The sequence below is a fragment of the Aquarana catesbeiana genome, linkage group LG04 (genome assembly GCF_042186555.1).
Source record: "Aquarana catesbeiana isolate 2022-GZ linkage group LG04, ASM4218655v1, whole genome shotgun sequence".
Taxonomy (NCBI): Eukaryota; Metazoa; Chordata; class Amphibia; order Anura; family Ranidae; genus Aquarana; species Aquarana catesbeiana.
The window spans coordinates 402,488,498-402,512,109 of record NC_133327.1 but is presented as its reverse complement, the minus strand read 5'-3'; the positions used below and the strand labels follow the sequence as shown (position 1 = coordinate 402,512,109).

Here is a 23,612-nt window from a genome sequence, read left to right as displayed (position 1 = left end):
TTGCAGAAGTCAAAAACATGTTGCTGATAAAATGTAATCTTTATTAAATTACAAATCTTGTAACAAAAAAAACAAGATGACTTGAAGGAAAATATTCTAAATACAGACTAGACAGCAAAAGTCTAAGAAGAGGAAAGGGTGTAAAAATTGTCAACAAAATAATATTAGCTTTTTATACATATGCTGCTGGAAGGTTGACCTAAAATGGAAGCCATTTGCGTATTAGACCACGTTACTTCAAACTTACAAATACATGTCATTAAATAACATTTACTCAGCTCCTGGGCTTTGAAATATGGTTTGTCTTTCTTGCAGTCAAACTCATGCAGAGTTAAAGGATGAAGGTCTGAACTTCAAAGAAGAGAACTTTTAGATGGTGGATCTCTCGTCAATGAAGATTTTAGTTTAGATACAGCGTCACAATGAATTAGAAAACATGCCAAGCTACACAGTGTCAAAGTAAACATCTACAACAATAGTTGTAGACAATTTTTCTTTAATTCATATGAATTTAGCATTTATTTGGAGCATATTTAAATGGAATGACAGCCTGTTACATCCAATTGATGACTTGAACTGAGTGAGGGGAATTTGTGTGAAGAGCGTAAAATCGCTCTTCAGAAAGAACCAGGAGAAGCAATTACAAAGCTAAAACACACACACGCACACATACACACAAAAAGACAAGTAAAGACAAAGTGTAAGAGGAGACTAAAAAAAGCATGAGGTGCTGAACAGGCCCTGTGGTGGTTAATGTCATCCAAATGAAATGACTACTTACATCAATGGGATGTCATAATAGCCCAAAATATAAGGATGAACAAAAAAGAAAATTAGAATGCATCTTGAACATAGTTTTGGGTGGCATTTTTTAAGGCAAAAAAAAAATAGCTAGGAATGATGGCGTGATGATCTTGCTAATTGTCGTGAAACATAAAACGCCACGAGACGACTCAGCCCAACAGAGTCCAAACCTGTCTGTGGGAGACTTGGCATTTTACAGCATTCCAAACTCACTAGAGTGATCTAGTGCTTTAGACCTTTTTGTTCTTGAATGACCATACTTTGATTACTGCAGTACAGTGTACTAAATACCCAGGCACTGCAATTCTTCTAAAATTAATGACGAAATCTGGATGCAGGATGGGTTTTATAGTCAACGGCTGACGAAATCACGTAAAGAAAAAACACCCATTGGGTAGATTTATGAATGCTTTGGATCTTACAATCTATGCTTTCAGAACAGACAGCCCTCTATTGACACACAGGTATGTATTAAGTGTGGTACACTGCTTTCCTGTGCTTCTCCAGAACATTTGATGAAACTGATTATAGCAAAGTCCTTTTCCATTGCAGCCATGATATACATAAAAGGTAAATAGGTGTCCCTACCACCTCAAGTTAATAATGATTGTCCAGATATATTCCCTATGATGCAGTTCTATTCTGCATCTTCAGTACTGAGTGGAATGCTTAAAGGAAATCTCTCTCAAATTTACAAACTCCCATGCCACACCCTAGTACAGTGGTTGTCAACTTACAAGGTACAGGGGGCCTCAATAGTGGCCCTTGACATCACCCAAGGGCCACACTTTATGTTTCATTAATGAAATGCTACAGAAGACTGTCAGACTGCAGTCATCCTAGAGTAAATGATTCAAAAACTAAAATCCCTGCATCTATTGCCACCACAGATCTAACGCTAACCTCTCTATCCCTGTAAAGAAAAAAATTAGTATACGTACCTTTTTGAAAGTCGATCTAACCTGCTCCGACCCGATCTCCAGCAGCGGAAGCTCTGAAGAGGACACGACCCACAACAGCTGTGAAATGAATGGGAAGTGACGTCACCCATAGACTTACTTTGGGACTTCCGTCTCCTCTGCACATGCCTCTACAGTGAAGCCACGGCTGACAGCTCAGCGTGGGATCCGGACGGAGCGGGTCAGATCGGCTTCCAAAAAGGTTTGTATACTCATTTTTTCTTTAAAGGGATACAGAGGTTAGTGTTAGATCTGTGGTGGCTATAGATGCAGGGATTTTAGTTTTTGCATGGACTTCCACTTTAATTAAGAGATATGCTGAAGAAAACAGCAAGAGACTGGAGACATGTTACATGAGGTTAGTAGAGATCCCTGCTATATCTTTACAAATCACTCCCACTCAGACTACAGACAGATGGATTCCTCAGGCCATGGGTTGGACACCAGAGCACTTGTTGCATGAGTGAGTTAGTGAACAGGTTTAGTGTCACTATCCTAGAGCCAGTAAAGGATACATACATTTTGAAATGCTTCCTTCTGACAAAGGCTCATCACAAGGTGTTTTGCTTTGGGACACAGTCCTTTCAAATTTGAATTCATAACCCCTGCAAGACATTAAACCCATTCCATTTATTGAAAAAGTGCAAGAGAATTAAATCTCCTGTAATAGGTCTTCCAAATTAGCTTAAATTTAAATCTTAAAAGGACAGATAATCTGTATTTGAATGTATGCCAAAACTTGGAGGAAACTTTTGATACAAGTCAGGAGCCACTGCTGAGCTCCCTGTGTAAATGCCAGTTACCTGGCTGTTTCTGATTTTAAAACTTTGAGTTACTGACCTAAATGAGTGGAGTCTGTTTTCTCTCTAGGTCTGCGACAAAGTATTAAAGTCTTAAGTGCTGCCAAAAAAAAAAAAGTGCATGGGACATAACTTACAGTCAGTGGGATTGTGTCCCTTGTACCAATCCCTCTTTTGTTAGGTGAAGTCTTCATCTGTCCATTACCACCACCCCTGAAATATTCTAGTGCAGTGGGGGGGGGGGGATATGTCACAGGCTGTCAAGATTGCCGACAATCCATGCCTTTTCTGTCCAGCTCCTCCATTCATGGAAACTGTACTACAGCTTTGGATGAAACAGGATCCATAAATGGAGGGGGCAGACCTTTCAATCATCTGCCTCTTCTCCGTTCATAGATCACATTTCATTCATGGAAGCTTTGAATGGTGGAACTGGGTGAAAAAGGGTGGGCATAGTTGGGCGCCCTTGATGAGCGCATGACAGCCCCTTTGTTCTATTAATCCACTTTGTACCGGAAGAAAGGGGAGCTGCATTTTTGTAAGCCTATTGGTTATCGAATTTTGACTGGTCCAGCTCTATCTTTCTTAGATTAATTCAATTGTGACAGTGGTGCAAAAGAGTACTATAAGCAAATGATACTTTTGCTGTTTATTCTACTTTCACAAGACCAATTTAAAGTGCTGTAACCATCAGACAGTAACTTGACGATCAACAATACCTTCTGGATTAGTAGCACTATAAACATATAAAAACATAGATATAGGCCAGTTCAGCACTTCAATTACGCCAACTCAGTCTCTTCACTCATCTACTAATAAATAGACCTTCCAGCTTAAAAATAAAACAACTCAAGATATACTTCATGTTAGGGGGGTCAGTACATTTTATTCAAATAACCAGCTGTCTAGGTCTGAGCTCAATTCTAAAATCAGTGACATCTTGCATGGCTTGTTAAAAGCACAGAAACCTCACTTACTTAAACCTCAGTAACTGTGCACTGTCCATCTGGTCTCCTAGACCTCACACTGGCACTCTGTGCACCATTAGCGGCTGCAGATACATGATCTGGTGCTTGCTGTGTAGCGCCTATAATGACGTGTCTCTGCTGAACAACAACTGGGTTCTGCTGAAGTGAGAGAATCCCTTGATCGCTGCTGTCATCTGATTCAGGTTCATCTACAGTGGTATCAGGAGGTGGTACTCTGCCTCCAAGCTGTGGAAGTCCTTCTTCACCTTCCCCTATGTTATTTCTCCCCATATCATGATCTCCGATCTGAAGTTGGGAGAATGCATTGTCAAGTGAACTGCCGTCGATTTGCGAGTTTGCAAGGGTTGGATTTGCAGTCTGACCGCCAAGGGCTATATGAGGTCTAACAGGTAAAAGAGCAGTAGGCTGGCCTGATGTTGCAATGTTATCTGCACCATCAGCTGAGCTCTCTCTAGCAGGATTTACATTTGCTGCATCACAGTCTAGTCTTAGCCCAGCAACACCTTTTTTTGGTATGTCCACAATATCCCGTTTCATCTTTCTGCGGCGTCCATGCTCATTTCGCCGGTACTGTACCATGTTCTCAAAATCGGCTACATAAAGAAAACCAGCTATCAGCATCTCAGTGTTCTTTTTGCCTTTTGTGAAGGCATCTTCCAGCTCTCTGCTTGTCCTCTCATCATATTGCCACCAACCATTTCTTCCCTCATAGTACCAAGCATACTCCCCATTCCCTCGGCTGGCAGACTTTAGCTCTTCGGGAGAAAGCAACGTTGGCTTATCCAGGAAGTCCTCGGGGATCTCTTGCCTGCACAGTGCACATCGTCTTCCAAGCCACGAGGCACCTTTCACACACAGATAGCAAAATATGTGCTTGCAGGGAAGACTGACTGGGTGAACACAGGTTTGGAGGCAGATAGCACATTCTGGAACTGCAAGGCTTGGGGCACCATTGGAACAAGCTTCTCCTAGTTTCTTATTTGTGGGCAACATATTTGCAGTGTGGCTAACTTCACCACAACCAGCCATCCTGTTAAAGATTTAAAAAGAGATTATGTCAACAATGTTAAATTAGGAAGGTAACTCATTGTAGCTAAAAATTATAGAGCTGTTGACTGCATAATCGGTTTACTGTATTACAAATAAACATGAAAAATGTACCTGATGTATCAGAATAATATAAATAGATCATTTCCGAAGTCCCCTGACAATAGTCGTTTCAGCAAGCACATATATTGAAATCTTACTATAGTGTTTTAATCAAATTACCTTTCTGAAATTACTTTATTATCTGGAAAGTATGCAAACCTTCTGTCACAGACCTGTAACTGGTATGGAAATAAGCCCGCCTCACCCTCTCCATCAACCACATATGTCCCAAGACAGACATTGAATCAGCACATCACCCTTTTCCAAATTCTGCATCAGACTCTGGGCAGGTTGGCGTGTCAGGTTACTATGCGAGCTGGATGGTCAGGTTGCAATGCATGCATGGCTTTTTGTCATAGCCTCTCAATTATAGACTCTTTGGAGCTAAAAGTAATCTCAGGCTAAAAAAAAAAAAATTATGTGATCACACAGTCTGCAGTGTCTACTATTGAGGAGAATGGTGTGCTGTGACTACACACTGAATGTTGCTCTGAACTGACTGTGAGCCACTCCATGCCAAACAGCAAGACAGCAGAGTCTGAGGACATCCCCAGTAATTGAAAGTGGTGAGAGCCCTAAAGGGCAGTTTCTCTTTCCCTCCTTATCTGCTTATTAATAGTCTTTGCATCTGTTTGCCATTCACCCTCCTGCATGGATTGACACACTTGAAACTGATGAACTGTGAAAATATCATTCTGGTCTAGATTGGAAAAGAGACTAAGACCTTTCTTTGGAGTGGTCTGTCCCTTGCTCCTTATATGCTGCATTGAGGAAATAGTGTTTGTGCACTGGACATACCTAGTAACAAGAACGCTGGTCTTTCTATTTCCAAAACAACTGGTGTATACACACATTTAGTGCACTGAGGTTGGAAGCTGCTTGTGGAGGATTTCTTTCTAACAGAGGGTTAAAAAACCCCACCTAATTCAGCTATGTAAGGTCTTGTCTATGTGGATATATGTAGTTTCTTTTCAGTACTGCTCAATCTGATGCACAGTCAATACTAGACCACATAAGACTCGGTATCCCATCAGTAGCTTACCCCAAGTAATGTTTGGTGCTATACTTTTTTCTTTGGATTCAAATGGACACTGCATGCGTTTTTGGCCTGCAGGCACGCTCTGCAGTATTATTCATCAATGTTGCAGCATGGTTTTTAATTTTGGTTTAGTGTAGTGAGACGGATTGTGTTATTTAGATACATTGTTTATCTTACATATATTTGGAATTTTTTGTATATGTAAATACCCCCCCCCCCACCCTTAATAAAGCCTTTTTGCATTTTTGTACCATAAGCCGTAGTTGACCATTCCCCCTTTTTTTGCTTTCTGGGGACTCCCTTGTCTCCTCTTCCTGTTGTTGATATAGTGCCATTGCTTTTAGGGCAGGTATCCCGTCACATATTGACGAATCGGCTGGTACTCTATTTGCGGTTTGCAACTTTGGTGAGTGTGGATTTAAGGACCTTTTACCCCCCCATTTTTTGCTAAAAAAAAAAAACCTCAAATATGAAGTCATCCATTAAATTAAAAAAAAAAAAAAATGATATCTTTTTATTTCCCAATATCACTTTATTCCTAAAATGTAGGTATATCATGTTAGTCCAAGTTCCTCTATTATAACTACAGCGATATTAAAGGCAGAATAAAAAACAAAAACAACATATCATACTTACCCGGCTCTGTGTAATGATTTTGCACAGAGCAGCCCAAATCCTCCTCTTCTTTGGTCCCTCGCCGGCGCTTCTTGCCCCTCCCCTCAGAGCTAGCAGCTTGCTATGGGGGCACCTGAGCAGGTTTGGTCCCGAGCCGAGGCTCCGTGTGTCCATTCACACACAGAGCTGCAGCTCGGCCCAGCACGCTCCCTCTCCTCATTGGCTTACTAGCTGACTGACGGCAGCGGGAGCCAATGGCGACCGCTGCTCTCTCAGCCAATGAGGGAGAGACCCCAGAGAAAGCAAGGCTCACTGGACCTAGAGGGAGCTCAGGTAATGGGGGGGGGGGGGGGGCTGCTGCTGCACAGAGAAGGTTTTTTACCTGCATACATAGAATGCGTGAAGATAAAGAACCTTTTGCCTTTAGAACCTTAAGTCAGAGAAAAAGTAAGCATTTGGAGAATTTTCTTTTTTTTTGAGCCTACTATAGAACAGCTAACAAACTTCCTCGTCTCAGGATAAGAATATCGGGCTAATATACTAAAGTGATTAAAAATATCCACACAATAAATGGTGTGAATATTACCTAAAAAATGATATTAAAAGGTTTGTTTTGTTTTTTTAAAATAGCAAACATGTCATAGTGGTTTTCACAGTGGTTTTGCACAGAGCAGCCCCGATCCTCTTCCTCTTGGGTCCCCCGCCCGTGCTCCTGGCTCCCCCCTTGACTGGTCCCCCCAATAGCAAGCCACTTGCTATGGGGGAACTGGTGTGTGCTCGCTTCCAAGCCCCGTTATATACGTTCATAAGACACAGAGCCGCGGCTGGGCCCCAACCCTGTGCTCTCCTTATTTGCTGTGATTGACCGCAGTTGGAGCCAATGACTCCCGCTGCTGTCTCAGCCAATGAGGGGGGAGGGAGAGAGAGAGAGAGAGAGAGAGAGAGAGAGAGACTCAGAACAGCCGAAGTTCTCGTGCCCAGCGCTGGATCGAGAGGGGGCTCAGGTGAGTATTAGGAGGGGCTGGCTAATTTACAACCACTTTAAAATTAACCAGCTGAAAGCAAATTCCGGTTTACGCGTGATTGGCTAACCAAAGCGAATATTTGCGCAATTGTGTGAACATTCCCAACTTCATTAGTAAATCAGCCTTCATGTCCAATGTATCATATTTTTGGATAACAGGGCTGCCTTTTACAAGGTTTTGCCATCTATAAAGAATTTAGGGTGGGAGGGGGTAGCATCAGAGCAACTGAACCAGAAGCTGGTTGTTTACTGTGCACTGGGGTTCAGTGGCCCACGGTGACATAATCAAATCATATGTTGTGTGCAAACATCTGGAGGTGCCTGCAATTTAAGGCAAACTTTACAGCTATTGGGATAAACTAGCTCTTGCCACAATGTGCAAGTTACGCAGAAAATATCTGAACATTAGGGCAGACTTACCTTTCAATGTGCCCTCCTCCATCGATGTGACATCACTGTCCTCATCACCCAATCGTCTTCCGAGTCTGACATTTCTCCTGCACGTGTGTCCTTCCAATGTCCTGGAACCTGGCTCAAATTTTCTTCTTCCAGATGCCAGAATTGTGTACACTATACAGTGCCGGCAGCATACACAGAATAAAATATCTACTATACCAACTATATGGTTAGGGAGCAAAATCTCTAATCCACTCTGAGAATAACAGACAGAAGAGATATACTGTATATACTATTAGAACAGTGGTTCTCAACCTGGGGGTCGGGACCCCCTTGGGGGTCGAATGATGATTTGCCAGGGGTCACCGAACCCTGGGCTGTTCCTAAAGCCTGCACCGCTCTCCCAGCCTTTTTGCGGCTGCCCAGGTGGGCTGTTCCTGGAGTCTGCGGCCGCCCACTCAGCCTCTTCGCAGCCTATTCAGTTCACGGCATGGCTGGGGGGCAGAGACTAGAGGTCAGCTGACTGGTGAAGAATGTGAAGTGGGAGGGGCTGGAGGAGACACTATCTCTTGATTTTGGCATAGGTGTCACTGCTACGAGACACCACAAAGTCAGAGACAGTGAGTAACACTACCTGGTATCATAGTTGCCATTAAAAGTCCCCACTACAGTTCTCAGATCAGCAGATGACCCTGATCAAGAGCACCTAAGTTGATCAGAATTCCCCCAGCACTGCCACTCATCCCATTACCCCACCAAGGATTAAGAGAAAGAATAAAAATAGAGAATACATGGAAGGGAGAGGAAAAGAGGGGGAGGAACAAAGAAAAAGGGAGAGAAAGAACAAGAAAGATGGCTAGAGAGAGGGATGGGGAAAAAAACAAGAAATTAGGATAGAGAGATGAAAGGGGAAGAAAGGAGAACAAAGAAAGAGTGGTACATCCTACAATGTACCATAAGGGGTTTTAATACTGTACGAGTGGAAGGGACCTGGGGAGCGCTAAATGTCCGTGGGTTAGGGGTCTCCACAACTTGGGTAATTATATCAAGGGGTTACAACACTAGAAAGGTTGAGAACCACTGTATTAGAAGGTTGAATCTGGTAAATATCAGACTCAGAGATTGAAAATTGTTTATTTAAAGAAAAATAAATGAAAGACTGTTTTGCCAATTTTCAGACAGAACTGTAATATATTATATGCTGGCCAAACAAAAACAATGTCTTCCTTCAAAAAAAATGTAAATTTTAAGAACGTTTGTTTAATTTTCTAATCGTTAGTGGGGTCAAATCAATGTTCTTTTCTACCACAGTGATGGGAAAATTTGAAGGAGCAGAATAGAAAACTTTTTGGTCAAAGGAATTTATGTATATCATTTATGTATGTGGTTTTTGTTTAGAAATTACATTCATTTTAAAACTGAAAGTTAAAAGTGAAATTTTCAAATGACATTCTTTTGTTCAGCGAATGTACAAATATTTTTCGTATGAATATTCTTGTCCGAAAATCGATACGTGTATGGCCAAACTCAATTTACACCTATGCAGTTTGCTTTTGATCTGTTTCTACACTGCTTTCTGCATGCGTGATTTTTCAAATACATAGATGTGAATGTATCCCATAGGAAACCATGTTAAATCGTAGTGCGTTTCTGAAAAAAGCACCACAAAAAGCATAGGTGTGAACCGGGCCTAAGACGTTTAGTAGCAGCAGCATGCTTTTTTTTTTGTATCACCTGTCATAGTGGGGTTAAAAAAAAACTAAAATTAGCCCTTCATAGTACAAAAAGAGCAGATAATCGCTACTATAAGGTGTTCATTTATACTGTGAAACAGTGAAAGTAATCATATGTAATAATAAATACACCCAGAAGTAGGATATAATGGGCATTTTAAGTAAGGCGTCAGACATGAAGCTATATGAAGGGAGATGTAAATCTTTTAAATTAAAGTAGTACTAAAAGCTGAGACTTTTTTTTCATGGATATAATCATTTTAAATATAATGCACAATACTGGTAAATGTTTACTTTAACCACTTCAGCCCCGGACCATTTGGTTGGCAAAAGACCAGAGCACTTTTTGCGATTCGGTAGTGCGTCGCTTTAAAGGGGAGGGCCACCCTGAAAAAAAAAAAAAATTACACCAAAAATCCTAAGAAAATAAAAAAAAACATTTGAAAAAAAAAAATTTTTTAAACTTACCAAAACCCTTGTTGCTAGGCAGTCTTCCTAATCTGCCTCTTCCTTTTCCGCAGCATCTTCTGCTCCTCGGTGAGCGGCCCCGTTGTCTCCTGGGAACTGTGTGTGTTCCCAGAACACCACGGGGCCATTCTCAGAGCGCCGCGCTGCTCGCGCGTGTGCAGTAGGAAACTGGCAGTGAAGCCGCAAGGCTCCACTGCCTGTTTACCTTACCTAGGATGGCAGTGCCGGGACCCGGGACCCGAGAGCCGAGGGATGGGTTGGCCTCGGGCAGCTGACATCGCGGGCACCCATCTTGCCCCATTTTATTTCTTTCTTCCGGCCCGATGTCGCATCTATAATTATGCCGCCTAGGCTCCCGTGGAGAGGCAATGTCCCTGGCCCACCCTGCTCCCACCACAGCACACTGCACTTGTTACCCGAGTCGGTGAGTGCGCTTGGTAAAAACAGCTATAGATACTTAATGTTCATTTCATTATTTTCTAATTTTTTACATGGACTCTATGGTTCACTATACTTTTATATATATCCTTTAGGAAACTCAATCGCATCAGCTCCTGATGAGTGGGGACACCCACGAAACGCGTCGAGCTTTGTATTTACGGTGCCCCAGCTACATCTCACATGGAACCATAGTTTTTTATACCATATGTTTTCCTTAATTACATCAATTCTTTCTTACTCAAGAAATGCACATTCACCATATGGGGGCATGTGTCGGTATCAGGCTTGTTGTTGCTAGCAATACTACGCTACATTACCGTTTTATTTACATTGGATCATGTGCTGTTTTACGTATATACAATTTTTATCATGTTTATGTCATGTGTACATCTCTTATGACCATTAATGAATTGTTTACTGTATATGAAATGAATACTCTTTTATTGTCTGATATTATTTACAAGTAATAAACATTTCTTAATGTATTTTTGACTATGGTCTATTTTACCTCCACTACCCAAGCGCTTCATATAAAGTCCCAACTTCCCTTTTAAGTGTACCTATATTCGGGATGGAGGCACATTAGTGTGCCTCATTTAAAGTCCCAACTCCCCCTCATATATACACATCGCGGGCACCCAGGACAGGTAAGTACTTATTTAAAGTCAGCCGCTACAGTGTTTGTAGCTGCTGGCTTTTAATTCTTTTTTTTTAGGCCGGAATCCCGCTTTAACTGACAATTGCGCGGTTGTGCGACATGGCTCCCAAACAAAATTGATGTAATTTTATCCCCACAAATGGAGCTTTCTTTTGATAGTATTTGATCGCCTCTGCGGATTTTATTTTTTGCACTATAAACAAAAAATAGTGACAATTTTGAAAGAAAAAAAAAAAACGCATTATTTTTTACTTTTTGCTATAATAAATATCCCCCAAAAATATATATAAAAACAAAATTTCTCTCAGTTTAGGCCGATACATATTCTTCTACATATTTTTGGTAAAAAAAAAAATCGCAGTAAGCGTTTATTGATTGGTTTGCGCAAAAGTTATAGCGTCTACAAAATAGGGAATAGTTTTACGGCATTTTTATTAATAATTTTTTTTTTTTACTAGTAATAGCAGTGATCAGCGATTTTTATCATGACTGCGACATTATGGCGGACAGATCGGACACTTTTGGCGCTATTTTGAGACCATTCACATTTATACAGCGATCAGTGGGATTAAAAATGCATTGATTACTGTGTAAATGTGACTGGCAGTGAAGGGTTAACCACTAGGGGGCGCTGTAGGGGTTAAGTGTGTCCTAGGGAGTGATTCTAACTGTGGGGGGGATGGGCTATGTGTGACACGACACTGATCACCGCTCCCGATTACAGGGAGCGGTGATCAGTGTCAGTGTCACTAGGCAGAACGGGGAAATGCTTGTTTACACAAGCATTTCCCCGTACTTCGTCTCCATGAGACGATCGCGGGTATCCCCATAGACAGCGTCTGCGGGACCCGCGACCACACTCACGGAGCTCGCAGCGGGTGCGCGCGCCTGCAAGCCGCTTCTTAAAGGGCAACATACAGGTACGTTAATATGCCTGTACGTGCCCTTCTGCCGACATATATCGGCAAGCAGTTAAGGCTGCATTCACACCTGAGCGTTTCAAAGTCGTGCATTTTTAACGTAAAAAGCTGAAAAATGCCTGTAATCTGCCCCAAAGAAGCTTGTGTTCTTTTTTGAGCTTAAGGCGTTTTTCAGGCGACAAAACGCTCAGATGTAAACAGGTGCCTTTAAAATTAATGGGATTTTGCTTGTTGGGTGTTTTTCAGGCATTTTTTTGGGTGTTTTATGAGCTGAAAACGCTCAGGTGTGAATGCAACCTAAATGTAATTGTAATGTCTTATATCGCCTCCAGTCTATCAGACTCCACCTTCTCTGGGTTCAGATTCTGATCTTCCCTGCACACAGTCTTCAAAGTAATTTTTTATTTTTAAACAACAAACATGTTATACTCACCTGCTCCTTGTAATGGTTTAGCACAGAGCAGCCCTGATTCTCCTCTTCTGGGATCCCCCACAGACGCTTCTGGCTCCTCCTACCTTCAGAGTGCCTCAATAACAAGCTGCAAAGTATAGTATAGAGTGCCCCTATAGCAAGGTAAAAACTTCTGCCTTTAGAACCACATGTCCCATGAGGCATTGCTCCTCACACATTCACAAGTTCTCAGGCACTTACTGACATGTATGGAGGGTGTACTGAGATGTATGTGTGCTGCACAGGCCGATTAATCGATTATGAAAATAGTTGACAACTATTTTCATAATCAATTAGTTGTCGATGAATTGATTAGTTGTTTCGGCCCTAAAACAAAGACAAAAAGAGATACACTATAACTGCTTGCTGTCCGTTCTGTGCAGAATCACATATACATACATACACATATACCCTTTCCAACCAGTGGTATTAGTACAGTGACAGTGCATATTTTTAGCACTGATCACTGTATTAATGTCACTGGTTGCCACAAAGTGTCAGTTAGTGTCAGACTGTCCGCCACAATATTGCAGTCCCGCTGTAAGTCGCCGATCACTGCTATTACTAGTATAAAGATTAAATTAAATTTCCAGTATGTATCGAAAAGTTTGTAGATGCTATAACTTTTGCGCAAACCAATTAACCACTTCAATACCAAGCACTTAGACACCTTCCTGCCTAAGCCAATTTTCAGCGCTGTCGCAATTTGAATGACAATTGTGCGGTCATGCTACACTGTACCCAAACAAATTTTTTATCATTTTGTTCCCACAAATAGAGCTTTCTTTTGGTGGTATTTGATCACCTCTGCGATTTTTATTTTTTGCGCAACAAATAAAAAAAGACCGAAAATTTAGGAAAAAAACACGTTTTTCTTTGTTTCTGTTAATTTTTTTTTTAAATGAGTATGTTTTCGTCTTCGATGATGGGCACTAATATGGTTGCACTGACAGGCACTTATAAGGTGGCACTGATGGGAACTGGTATGCGGCCCTCATAGGCGGCACTGATAGGTGGCACGGATGGGCCCTGATAAGTGGGCACTGATGGGTGGCATTGCTGGTCATCACTTAATTATTCTGTTACATAATGGTGCCAGTCAGTGCCCATATGTGGGCACTGATTGGCACAGATTTGGCATTAATTTGCACATGCGGATGGCCAGGGAGGATGTACCTGGCCATCCACATGTTATGTACCTCCCTGGTGGTCCTGGTGGCTTCCCTGGTGGTCCAGTGTGGGCATCCGAGGGGGAGCTGCGCTGATAAACAATCTGTCAGGAGAGCTGCCGATCGGCTCTCCTCTTCGTCGCGTCTGTCAGACGCGAGTGAGGAAAAGCCGATCACTGGCTCTTCCTGTTTACATCGTGATCAGCCGTGATTGGACACGGCTGATCACATGGTAAAGAACTTTCGTCGGAGACTCTTTACCGAGATCGATGTAGCGGTGTGTCAGACTGACACACCACACCACTATGATGCGCACCCCCACGGGCGCGCGGCGGCTGTTATCCTGCAGGACGTCATATGACGCCCAGTCAGAATAACGCAATCACCACCCGGCCGTCATTCTGCTATAGGCCAGACAGGAAGTGGTTAATATACGCTTATTGGGATTTTTTTTAACCAAAACTATGTAGCAGAAAATATATTGGCCTACATTTGTGAAGAAGTTTTATTGGATATGTTTTATAGCAGAAAGTAAAGAATATTGTTTTTTTTTTTCAAAATTGTCAGGCTTATTTGTTTATAGTGTAAAAAATAAAAACCGCAGAGGTGATCAAATACCACCAAACGAAAGCTCTATTTGTGGTAAAATAGGACATACATTTTATTTGGGTACAGCGTCTCACGAACGCACAATTGTCAGTTAAAGTGACACAGTACTGTATCGCAACAAATGGCCTGGTCAGGAAGGGCGTAAAACCTTCCGGGACTGAAGTGCTTAAAGATAAATCCTTAATACAGTTACATTAACAATAAAAATATTTTTAAAAACACTGCCTGAAATCTTTCTTCAAATAATCTTCCTAATATCACAAATCACAGCATGGAAAGTTCATCTCAATTGAGCTGCACTGATCTGCATAAATCAACACAGGCTCAATGCAATTGTTTTCTATGTGCCCTGTTCACGCCATAGCGCTGGGTTGAGGTTCAGTATCAATAAACGCCATGTGTTTGCATTAGCGCAATACAACACGTAGACTTGACTGAAGTGTCAATTAATGAAACTCCAATAAAGTCAAGAAAATAAATAAATAAATAAATAAATAAATAAACAGTGCTATGCATTGTAACAACACTTTGCACTGCCCCCACACCTCATAGACCAGCACATGTTTTATAGTGTGGCCTAGGTGGGAGAGCACTTAAGGCCCTTTAACATAAGTTGTCAAACTGCAGCCACCTGTCGGTTTTTCAAGTGGATCTAAATGGATGCTCAGTGTTATTCTTTGGAAAGGTTGATGTAAGTAGACGTGTGCGTGAGAGATCGGAGGGTAGAGAACATAAATAGACGCATGTCCACTTTCGTCCACCTGCCCATAGACCCAAGATGGGTCTGGTAAGCTCCGTGTTCAGGGCTGGTAGGTTTGAACCTGTGCATTGCCGTGGAGTACATTTTAACAGCCCATTTATTTGAGGCTTGGAATCAAATGCGATTCAGTGTGGTGCGATTTGAGCCCATCGATTTTGAATGGGCTCAAACTGCACTGCATCACACCAAAAGCAATGCATACACTACTTTTTGAAATGCACTGCAACCAAATCAAACAGTACATTTATACCATGTGATCTATTGCAGGCATAACCGACATGGCATACACACCTGTTCTGTGCAATGGTTTTGCACAGAGCACCCCCGATCCTCTTCTTCTGGGGTATCCCACTGGTGCTCTAGGCCCCTCCTCTTCGGTGTGTGCCACCGCAGAAAGCCGCTTTCCATGGGGTCAACAGTTCATGCTCGCATCCGAGTGCTGCTGAGTCCATTCACACAGACAGCGGGACTCAACTACACCCCCCGCTCCCATGTCACAGCATTTGATTGACAGCAGCGGGAACCTATGGCTCCACTGCTATCAATCTGCCCATTAAGGAGGAAGACAGAGGCTGGAGCCACTGCTCTCATGCATGTCTAGGATTGGACTCAGGTAAGAAAAAGGGGGGGGGGGGGCGCTGCAGCACAGAAGGTTTTTCCCCTTAATGCATTAAAGTGTTACCAAACCCTGTAATATGAAAATAGTTCATCCGCCCCACAGCTTATAGATCTTCTTTTTACATTAAAATGTTGCCACTATATACCTTTTTGGATGATCTGTATACCACAGTTACATGATAAACTGCACAGTTTCTCCAGTGCTGAGAGTTCAGGAGGAAGGAGATTTCCACTATAGCCTGTATACACGCCCACATGTGTGATGTCAATATCATGTGACCTGCCCATCTCTAAGAACAAGAAACTGTTCTCTTCAGCATAAAAGACACAACTGAGCATGTGCTGGTTGGCTTTTGCCTGTGTGTTAGCTGTCTTTCCCCAGATAGTCATTGCAGGGAGGGGAGGATCTGTGCATACAGGATCAAACAGCCTTTTTTACACCATACAGAGGATTAACCCCTTAAATTCCACAGTGAGCATAACAAGCATGCTATGCTGCATATACAGACTGTTTTTACTGTTGTGGGTTTAGTAACACTTTAAGGGGAAAAAACCCTAAAGTGTTACTAAACCCAGTAATAAGAAAACAGTTCATCCACCCCCCAGTGCTCACAGCTTATAAATCTTCCTTTTACATTAAAATACTGCCACTGTATACCTTTTTGGATGATCTGTATACCACGGTTACCTGATAAACTGCAGAGTTTTCCATTATTGAGAGTTCAAGAAGGAGGAGATTTCCACTACAGCCTGTATACACGCCCACATGTGTGATGTCAATATCATGTGACCTGCCCATCTCTGAGAACAAGTAACTGTTCTCACCAGCATAAAAGACAACTGAGCATGTGCAGGTTGGCTAACCTGCCTGTGTTAGCTGGACTTCCCCGGATAGACAGTGCAGGAGGGGAAGGATCTGTGCATACAGGATAAAACCGCCTTTTTACACAATGCAGAGGATTAACCCCTTAGGTTCCACAGTGAGTATAACAAGCATGCTATGCTGCATATATAGACTGATTTTACTGTTGTGGGTTTAGTAACACTTTAAGGCTTTAGAATAGAGTTGCATGATTCTGGCTAAAATGAGAATCATGATTTTTTTTGCTTAAAAGATAGATCACGATACTCTCACGATTCTCGCAGCGTAACATCGTCTTTCACATTAAAACAAAAAAATTGGGCTAACTTTACGTTTTTTTTTTTTTTTTTTTTATTCATTGAAGTGTATTTTTCCCAAAAAATTGCGTTTGAAAGACCGCCGGGCAAATACAGTGTGACATAAAATATTGAAGCAATTGACATTTTATTCCCTAGGGTCGCTAAAATAGATATAATGTTTGGGGGTTCTAAGTAATTTTCTAGCAAAAAAAATTGATTTTAAATTAAGAAACAAGTGTCAGAAAAAGATTTAGACTTTAAGTGGTTAAACTTCCTGCATTTAAAGGTTGTTTAAAAACTTGGCAGACTGCCTGGATTTTTTTTTCACACAGCAGTTTATCCCTTTGATCTATGAAGGAAGAGTCAGGTTCCAATGTTTCATGTTAAAAACTTGACAGACTGCCCAGATGTTTTCTTTTGACAGCTGAGTGAGCAGATAAGTCTCTCCACTTGTTATATGAAAGAATCGGCAAACTCTGCAATAGAGATTGTCAGGGGGGTTGAATCGAGATCACGATTTTTTAATGATTAATTGTGCAGCTCTACTTTAGAACCACTTTAACACTGACACCCACTGTAGATCACAACTGCAGTGTGTTTTAAATGTGGTGCGGGGAAACGTGCATGGATCACAGGTTTCCTGCACTGCATTCTAGGGTGAAGCTAGCCTGAATGGGCAGCAAACTGCACTGGACCATGCAAAAAGTAGTGCTTGCGCTGCTTTTAAAAATGCACTGCACCAAATCGCATGGTATTACAGTATCATGTGATTTGGCGACCACAAGCACACTGCGTTTGGGGTGCTATTAACAAAAACTTGGTGTAGGAAACATGCACAAAAACACACCTTTCCCACAATGTGTTCTGGTGTGATCCGGCACCCAAGAAGGATAAAACTGAATCTGTTCCATTCTGTCCCAATTCAGCAGGGATCTGTTCATGGATCCCCTATTGAATGGAACTTACACTCTTGTGAAAGTGGCCTTAAAGTGGTTGTAAACTCTCCCCAACAACTTTGTGCCATGTAAATCAGCATAAAAAACCCTAATGAACATTGCTTGTAGATACCTCCTTACTTGCTTAGTATTGTTGAAATCCTTTTTGTTCTTTAGAATGACTTCACTGAGCATGCTCAGATCTCCCCGATTTACAGTACACTCTGTGTACTTGTCTGTCTATTATCAGATCTTCCTACGGCACGACACTGAAATCCCACGAGACTGCATAATCACTCAGAGCTTCCTACTACACCCCATGTGACCATGTGACATCACATGCAGTGTAAACTTGGGCATCAGACAGGATTACTGCAGCCTTATCAGCTGATAACACTGACAGAGTCAAACACTAGATAATCGGCACAAGTAAATACTATGAAATCAAACAAGTCAGCTATCAGCAGTAAAGCAGGGTTGCCATAGAAACGTTGGATTGAGAAGGAGGCTTGGTTAACAGTACAGGAATTGCTCAATGTAAGGGCGGCAATACACTCTACTGTGGACTCAGAAAACAATACTTAAGATGGTGCTGCCTTACCCCTTCAAACAAGTTTTTTTAAAAGTTTCTTTAAACAGTAAGTAATATGCGATTTGGGCTGGATTACAGTGGCTGTAGTTTGATAATTACTTATTATAATGGACTAAATGAAAAGCAGCATCAGAGTGAGAGAGTTTATTTCCTCTTTAAGCTAGATTTACACTGGTGATCTAAGCAGGTGCATAGTGTAGCAGAAGGAATCAGAGATGCCCGCTGCGGCTCTGAGAGGCTAGATGCAGTACATAAAGTGCGGCGACCTGTTATTACAGTGAACGGGGCGGAAGCCAGCCTACGGCCTGTCATTACAGTGAACGGGGCCGGCAGCCAGCCTACGGCCTGTCATTACAGTGAACGGGGCCGGCAGCCAGCCTACGGCCTGTCATTACAGTGAACGGGGCCGGCAGCCAGCCTACGGCCTGTCATTACAGTGAACGGGGCCGGCAGCCAGCTGATGACCTGTCATTACAGTGAACGGGGCCGGCAGCCAGCCTACGGCCTGTCATTACAGTGAACGGGGCCGGCAGCCAGCCTACGGCCTGTCATTACAGTGAACGGGGCCGGCAGCCAGCCTACGGCCTGTCATTACAGTGAACGGGGCCGGCAGCCAGCCTACGGCCTGTCATTACAGTGAACGGGGCCGGCAGCCAGCCTACGGCCTGTCATTACAGTGAACGGGGCCAGCAGCCAGCTGATGACCTGTCATTACAGTGAACGGGGCCAGAAGCCGCACCAGGACTCCAATTTCTGCTGCTACAATTTGCACAAGCCTATATCGCCAGTGTGAAGGTAGCATTAGACAGCCTGAGCTGTACTGTGTACAATATGTTTTCATGCACTGGGGGCTGTCCAGGAGGTAAGAACAACAAAGCTGATCTCAGTGGTGATCAGCAATAATACCTCATAGTGATGTCCTCATCCATTCTGTGCAACTTGTCTGTAAACCACAATAACAGCTGAACAGGAATGCACGTATTTTGGCCGGTGACACCTCTGACATACATGGAGCTCTGTACATTCTGTATCTGCTCGGAGTTCTACATCAAGCCTGCCAGAAAAATACAGATCCATTGTGTAATGACAGGCACACTTGCCACCATTGCTTATGTAAGTGCCATTTGTGGACGGAGACAGGACGGACCCTCATACTGGAAGAATGACGTACACACAGCACACAACGTACGGGAACGGTTCTCACCCCTATGAAAACCCTCCGTGGTAATAATCCCCGGTCAGACACAAAGGACACACACCATAACATACCTCTCCGCAGTACCGTGCGAAACGGCACTACCCACTGTCAATCCGAGGGACGGAACAATAACCCGGAAGTGGGACCATGAATTGGTTAACCTCCCCACATCATTTCCCTTCCGCTTCTATCCCCGCCCAGCGGCGGCTCAGCAGCCATTCACCGAGCGGTGTGATTTCCGCCAGTAGGAAAGGAGATTTTTGTGGCGTGAGAGCCGTGATTGGCTGCAGTGTTGGCAGGGCTGTGCATGTTCTCTGGGAGTTTAAGTGAGATATTTAGTCAACAATAAAACAAAAAGTGCATAACAAACATACACTCATAGAATATAAATATACAAAGTCTCAATAACCCCAGCTCACCGGACTGAGATGAATGTGAAGTAATTCTATATATATCTATATATATATAGATATATATCTATATATATCTATATATATATAGATATATATAGATATATATCTATATATATCTATATATATATAGATATATATATAGATATATATAGTATATATACACACACTCACTGGCCACTTTATTAGGTACACCTGTTCAATTACTTGGTAACACAAATTGCTAATCAGCCAGTCACATGGCAGTAATTCAATGCATTTAGGCATCTAGACATGGTGAAGACAACTTGCTGAAGTTCAAACCGATCATCAGAATGGGGAAGAAAGGGGATTTTAATGACTTTGAACATGGCATGGTTGTTGGTGTCAGACGGGCTGGTCTGAGTATTTCAAAAACTGCTGATCTACTGGGATTTTCACACACAACCATCTCTGGGGTTTACAGAGAATGGTCCGAAAAAGAGAAAATACCTTGTTGATGTCAGAGGCGAATGGGCTGACTGGTTTGAGATGATAGAAAGCCAACAGTAACTCAAATAACCACCCGTTACAACCAAAGGATGCAGAATGCCATCTCTGAATGCACAACACATCGAACCTTGAAGCAAAAGACCACACTGGGTGCCACTCCTGTCAGCTAAGAACAGGAAACTGAGGCTACAATTTGCACAGGCTCACCAAAATTGGACAATAGAAGATTGGAAAAATGTTGCCTGGTCTGATGAGCCTCGATTTCAGCTGATACATTCAGATGGTAGGGACAGAATTTGGCGTAAACAAAATGAAAGCATTTATCCATCCTTCTTTGTATCAATGGTTCGGTTTTGGTGGTGGTGATGTAATGGTGTGGGGGATAATTTCTTGGCACATTTTGGGCCCCTTAGTACCAATTGAGCATTGTTTAAACGCCACGGCCTACCTGAGTATTTTCTTATAGTCTCCCCCAGCAGTCTATTCTTCTCTCCTCTGCAGTCTGGAATTTGTAGTCCATAAACAGTGAAATTCCAATGTAAAACTTGAGTCCTGGAACTACAGTTCCCTGTATGCTCTGCTTCCTGGTGTTCAGTCTGCTAGCAGGATGTGATGACACAGTCTTTGCTGTCACTAGAGGAAAACAGTTTAATTGTAGCAATGTTACAGAGTGTCTTCTGATTGCAGGAAAATATCTATATCCAGCTTCCTGCTACAGCCTCCCCTCACTAAAGAACCTTTGGTCCGCCAAAGGAAAAAAACAGTCCTTGACCTGTTACATGCTTTTGTCAACAGTAGGGAGGAAATAGGTTAATGCACACATGACAACAAACAATTTGCATTTTCATAAGAAGAGCCCAAACTCAAACAGCTCATATCATGACACAGAGTTGACAAAGGAACCTCCTACCAATTGTTATAGGAAGGGGGGCTGTTCTATCCACACACCACTGACACTGGAGTGTCCTGTATAGATGTGCCAGGGGATGAGTTGGGGTTGTCCTCCACCAAATCAGCGGTGGAAGGATCAGATGCTTAAAGAGTCCTTTTTGAAGTAAGAACGACCTCCTCAGAGCTTTTACCCAGAGCGTCATAGGTTAGTCTCTTGGGTGGGTGAATAATCCTCCGCTCTCTCTGATCTTTAGGTTCTGATGCTAGAGGCACACTGGTATCGTCTTCATCCACAGTCACTTCTTCCTCCTGCACATCCACTTCAGCTTCAATGAAAGAAGAAAAGCCCTCAGAATATGCTGCCAGCAAGGAAGATTGGGGGTCTTCCAGACCTTCCAGCCAAAGGTTTATTCTGAGGCACAAATTCAGGAGCCTCTGGTCTGAGAATCCCAATGTCAGTCACCTTGGAAGGAGACGAAAGGGGGGGGGGTAGCAGTCTCTGATGTGTGAGATGGCCACAACCAGTCTATTCCCCTCTCTTCATCTTCGTTGTCCTCATCGTCTACAGCAAGAGGTACAGAATGGGATCTAGTCACTGGTCGGGATCTCTGAGAGGCCGTGGATGTGGGCTGGGAACCTGGCTGCTGTGGTACACGAACTGCCTCCGACAGAGGCAACAGATGATTGCGATGCCAAGTCTTTAGCGGGCCTGTGCTTCCCTCTGGCTGGATCTGGTACACTAGGAGTCCTGGGAGTTGCTTGCAAATGACATAGGGCTGTGACTTCCAACGATCAGCCAATTATTGCTTCCCAGGGACACCTAGATTCCTCAGCAGCACTCTGTCGCCTGGTTACAAGTCCTGCACTTGTACCTTGAGGTCGAAGTTTCTCTTGTTCCTCTGTCCTTGGGCATCTGAAGCAGCTTGAGCCTTATCATAGGCAGTCTTCAAGCATCTCCGCAGGCGGTCCACATACCCAATGTGGGACATTGCTGAGGTATGGTCCAGGGATGTGCCGAACACCAATTTTACTGGTAGCCTCCCGCCCAAACAAACGATAAGGAGAGTACCCTGTAGCATCATTTGCAGTGCTGTTATAAGCATGCACAATAGCCGCTATGTGCTTGCTCCAGTGTTGCTTTTGCTCTGAAGTTAGAGTCCCAAGCATATTCAGGAGAGTTTGGTTGAATCTCTCTGGTTGAGGATCTCCTTGAGGATGGTACGGGGTGGTTCTAGACTTCTTAATGCCCAGCAGGTTTAAAAGTCTCTTAATAAGACTGCTGTCAAAGTCTCTCCCTTGATCAGAGTGAATACATTGAGGCAGGCGATAGTGTACAAAGAACTTCTCTACTAAGATCTTGGCCACCTGTTGATACTTTGTGGGAAATGCCTGGACATAGCAAGTGAAGTGGTCAGTTATTACCAGGATATTTCCCTGTCCACTCAGATCAGGCTCCAAGCACAGAAAGTCAATGCACACCAGCTCCAGTGGTCCCTGGCTCTGAAGATGGCCCATTGGGGCAGCTCGGTGAGGCAAAGTCTTCCTTTGAATACATCTAAGGCAGGAGTGGGAATAGCCCTCAACTTCAGCCCGCATGCAGGGCCAATAGAATCGGTCCCTCACCCGTTGGAAAGTCCTCTCGGACCCTAGATGGCTTTGATGGGCATGTAAAGCAGTTAACACTGTCTCCCTATGCTTTTCCGGTAGGAATAACTACCATTTTTCTTCGGGATCATCAGGGGGCTCTTTGGTAGACCACCCCCTGTTGCAGCTGCAACCGATCCCACTCCCTGTGCAGCAAACGAGCTTCCATTCGGGGAGCCAGTGAGGAGCAAGTCAGGGTGCTGACTCTCCAAGGCCATCAATGCCAAGCTACAGAGAGGGTCCCTCAACTGGTCCCTTTGCAAGTCTTTCTTTGAAAGCCTGGACAGACCTTCATCCCCGACTTGGGTGATGTTGCAATAACACCTGGGGACCCCAGCGGCTGACACTCCGACGTCCTCAGCCCTGGCTCCACCTCCAGCTTGCTGTTCCGCTCCTTGACATAGGGACCTCACCCCTTCAGGGGTCAGCTGGGTCCATTCGTCTGGGGAGTCTCGGGGACAGTGGGGCCTTCTTGACAAAGCATCTGCATCCTTGTTACCGATCCCTGGCCGGTACTTCAGACTGAAGGTAAACCCTGATAGGGCAGCCAATCATGTTATGGTGTGTGTCCTTTGTGTCTGACCGGGGATTATTACCACGGAGGGTTTTCATAGGGGTGAGAACCGTTCCCGTACGTTGTGTGCTGTGTGTACGTCATTCTTCCAGTATGAGGGTCCGTCCTGTCTCCGTCCACAAATGGCACTTACA

The 23,612-nt window shown here is 43.3% G+C and overlaps 1 protein-coding gene across 2 annotated transcripts; it reads right to left on the bottom strand.

Annotated features, from left to right (window-relative positions):
- RNF146 (ring finger protein 146) lies at nucleotides 1–19,698 on the bottom strand. Of its 2 annotated transcripts, none has more exons than XM_073627215.1 (2): nucleotides 19,560–19,698; nucleotides 1–4,582 (listed from the first exon to the last, which is right to left on the bottom strand). In XM_073627215.1, the coding sequence occupies exon 2, from the start codon at nucleotides 4,579–4,581 to the stop codon at nucleotides 3,541–3,543; it is 1,041 nt and encodes a 346-aa protein (XP_073483316.1). In that variant the 5' UTR covers nucleotide 4,582; nucleotides 19,560–19,698; the 3' UTR covers nucleotides 1–3,540. The 2 variants fall into 2 exon arrangements, with proteins under 2 accessions (XP_073483316.1, XP_073483314.1); XM_073627213.1 differs by having other exon boundaries at nucleotides 19,550–19,673.
- Nucleotides 19,699–23,612: the final 3,914 nt, after the last annotated feature.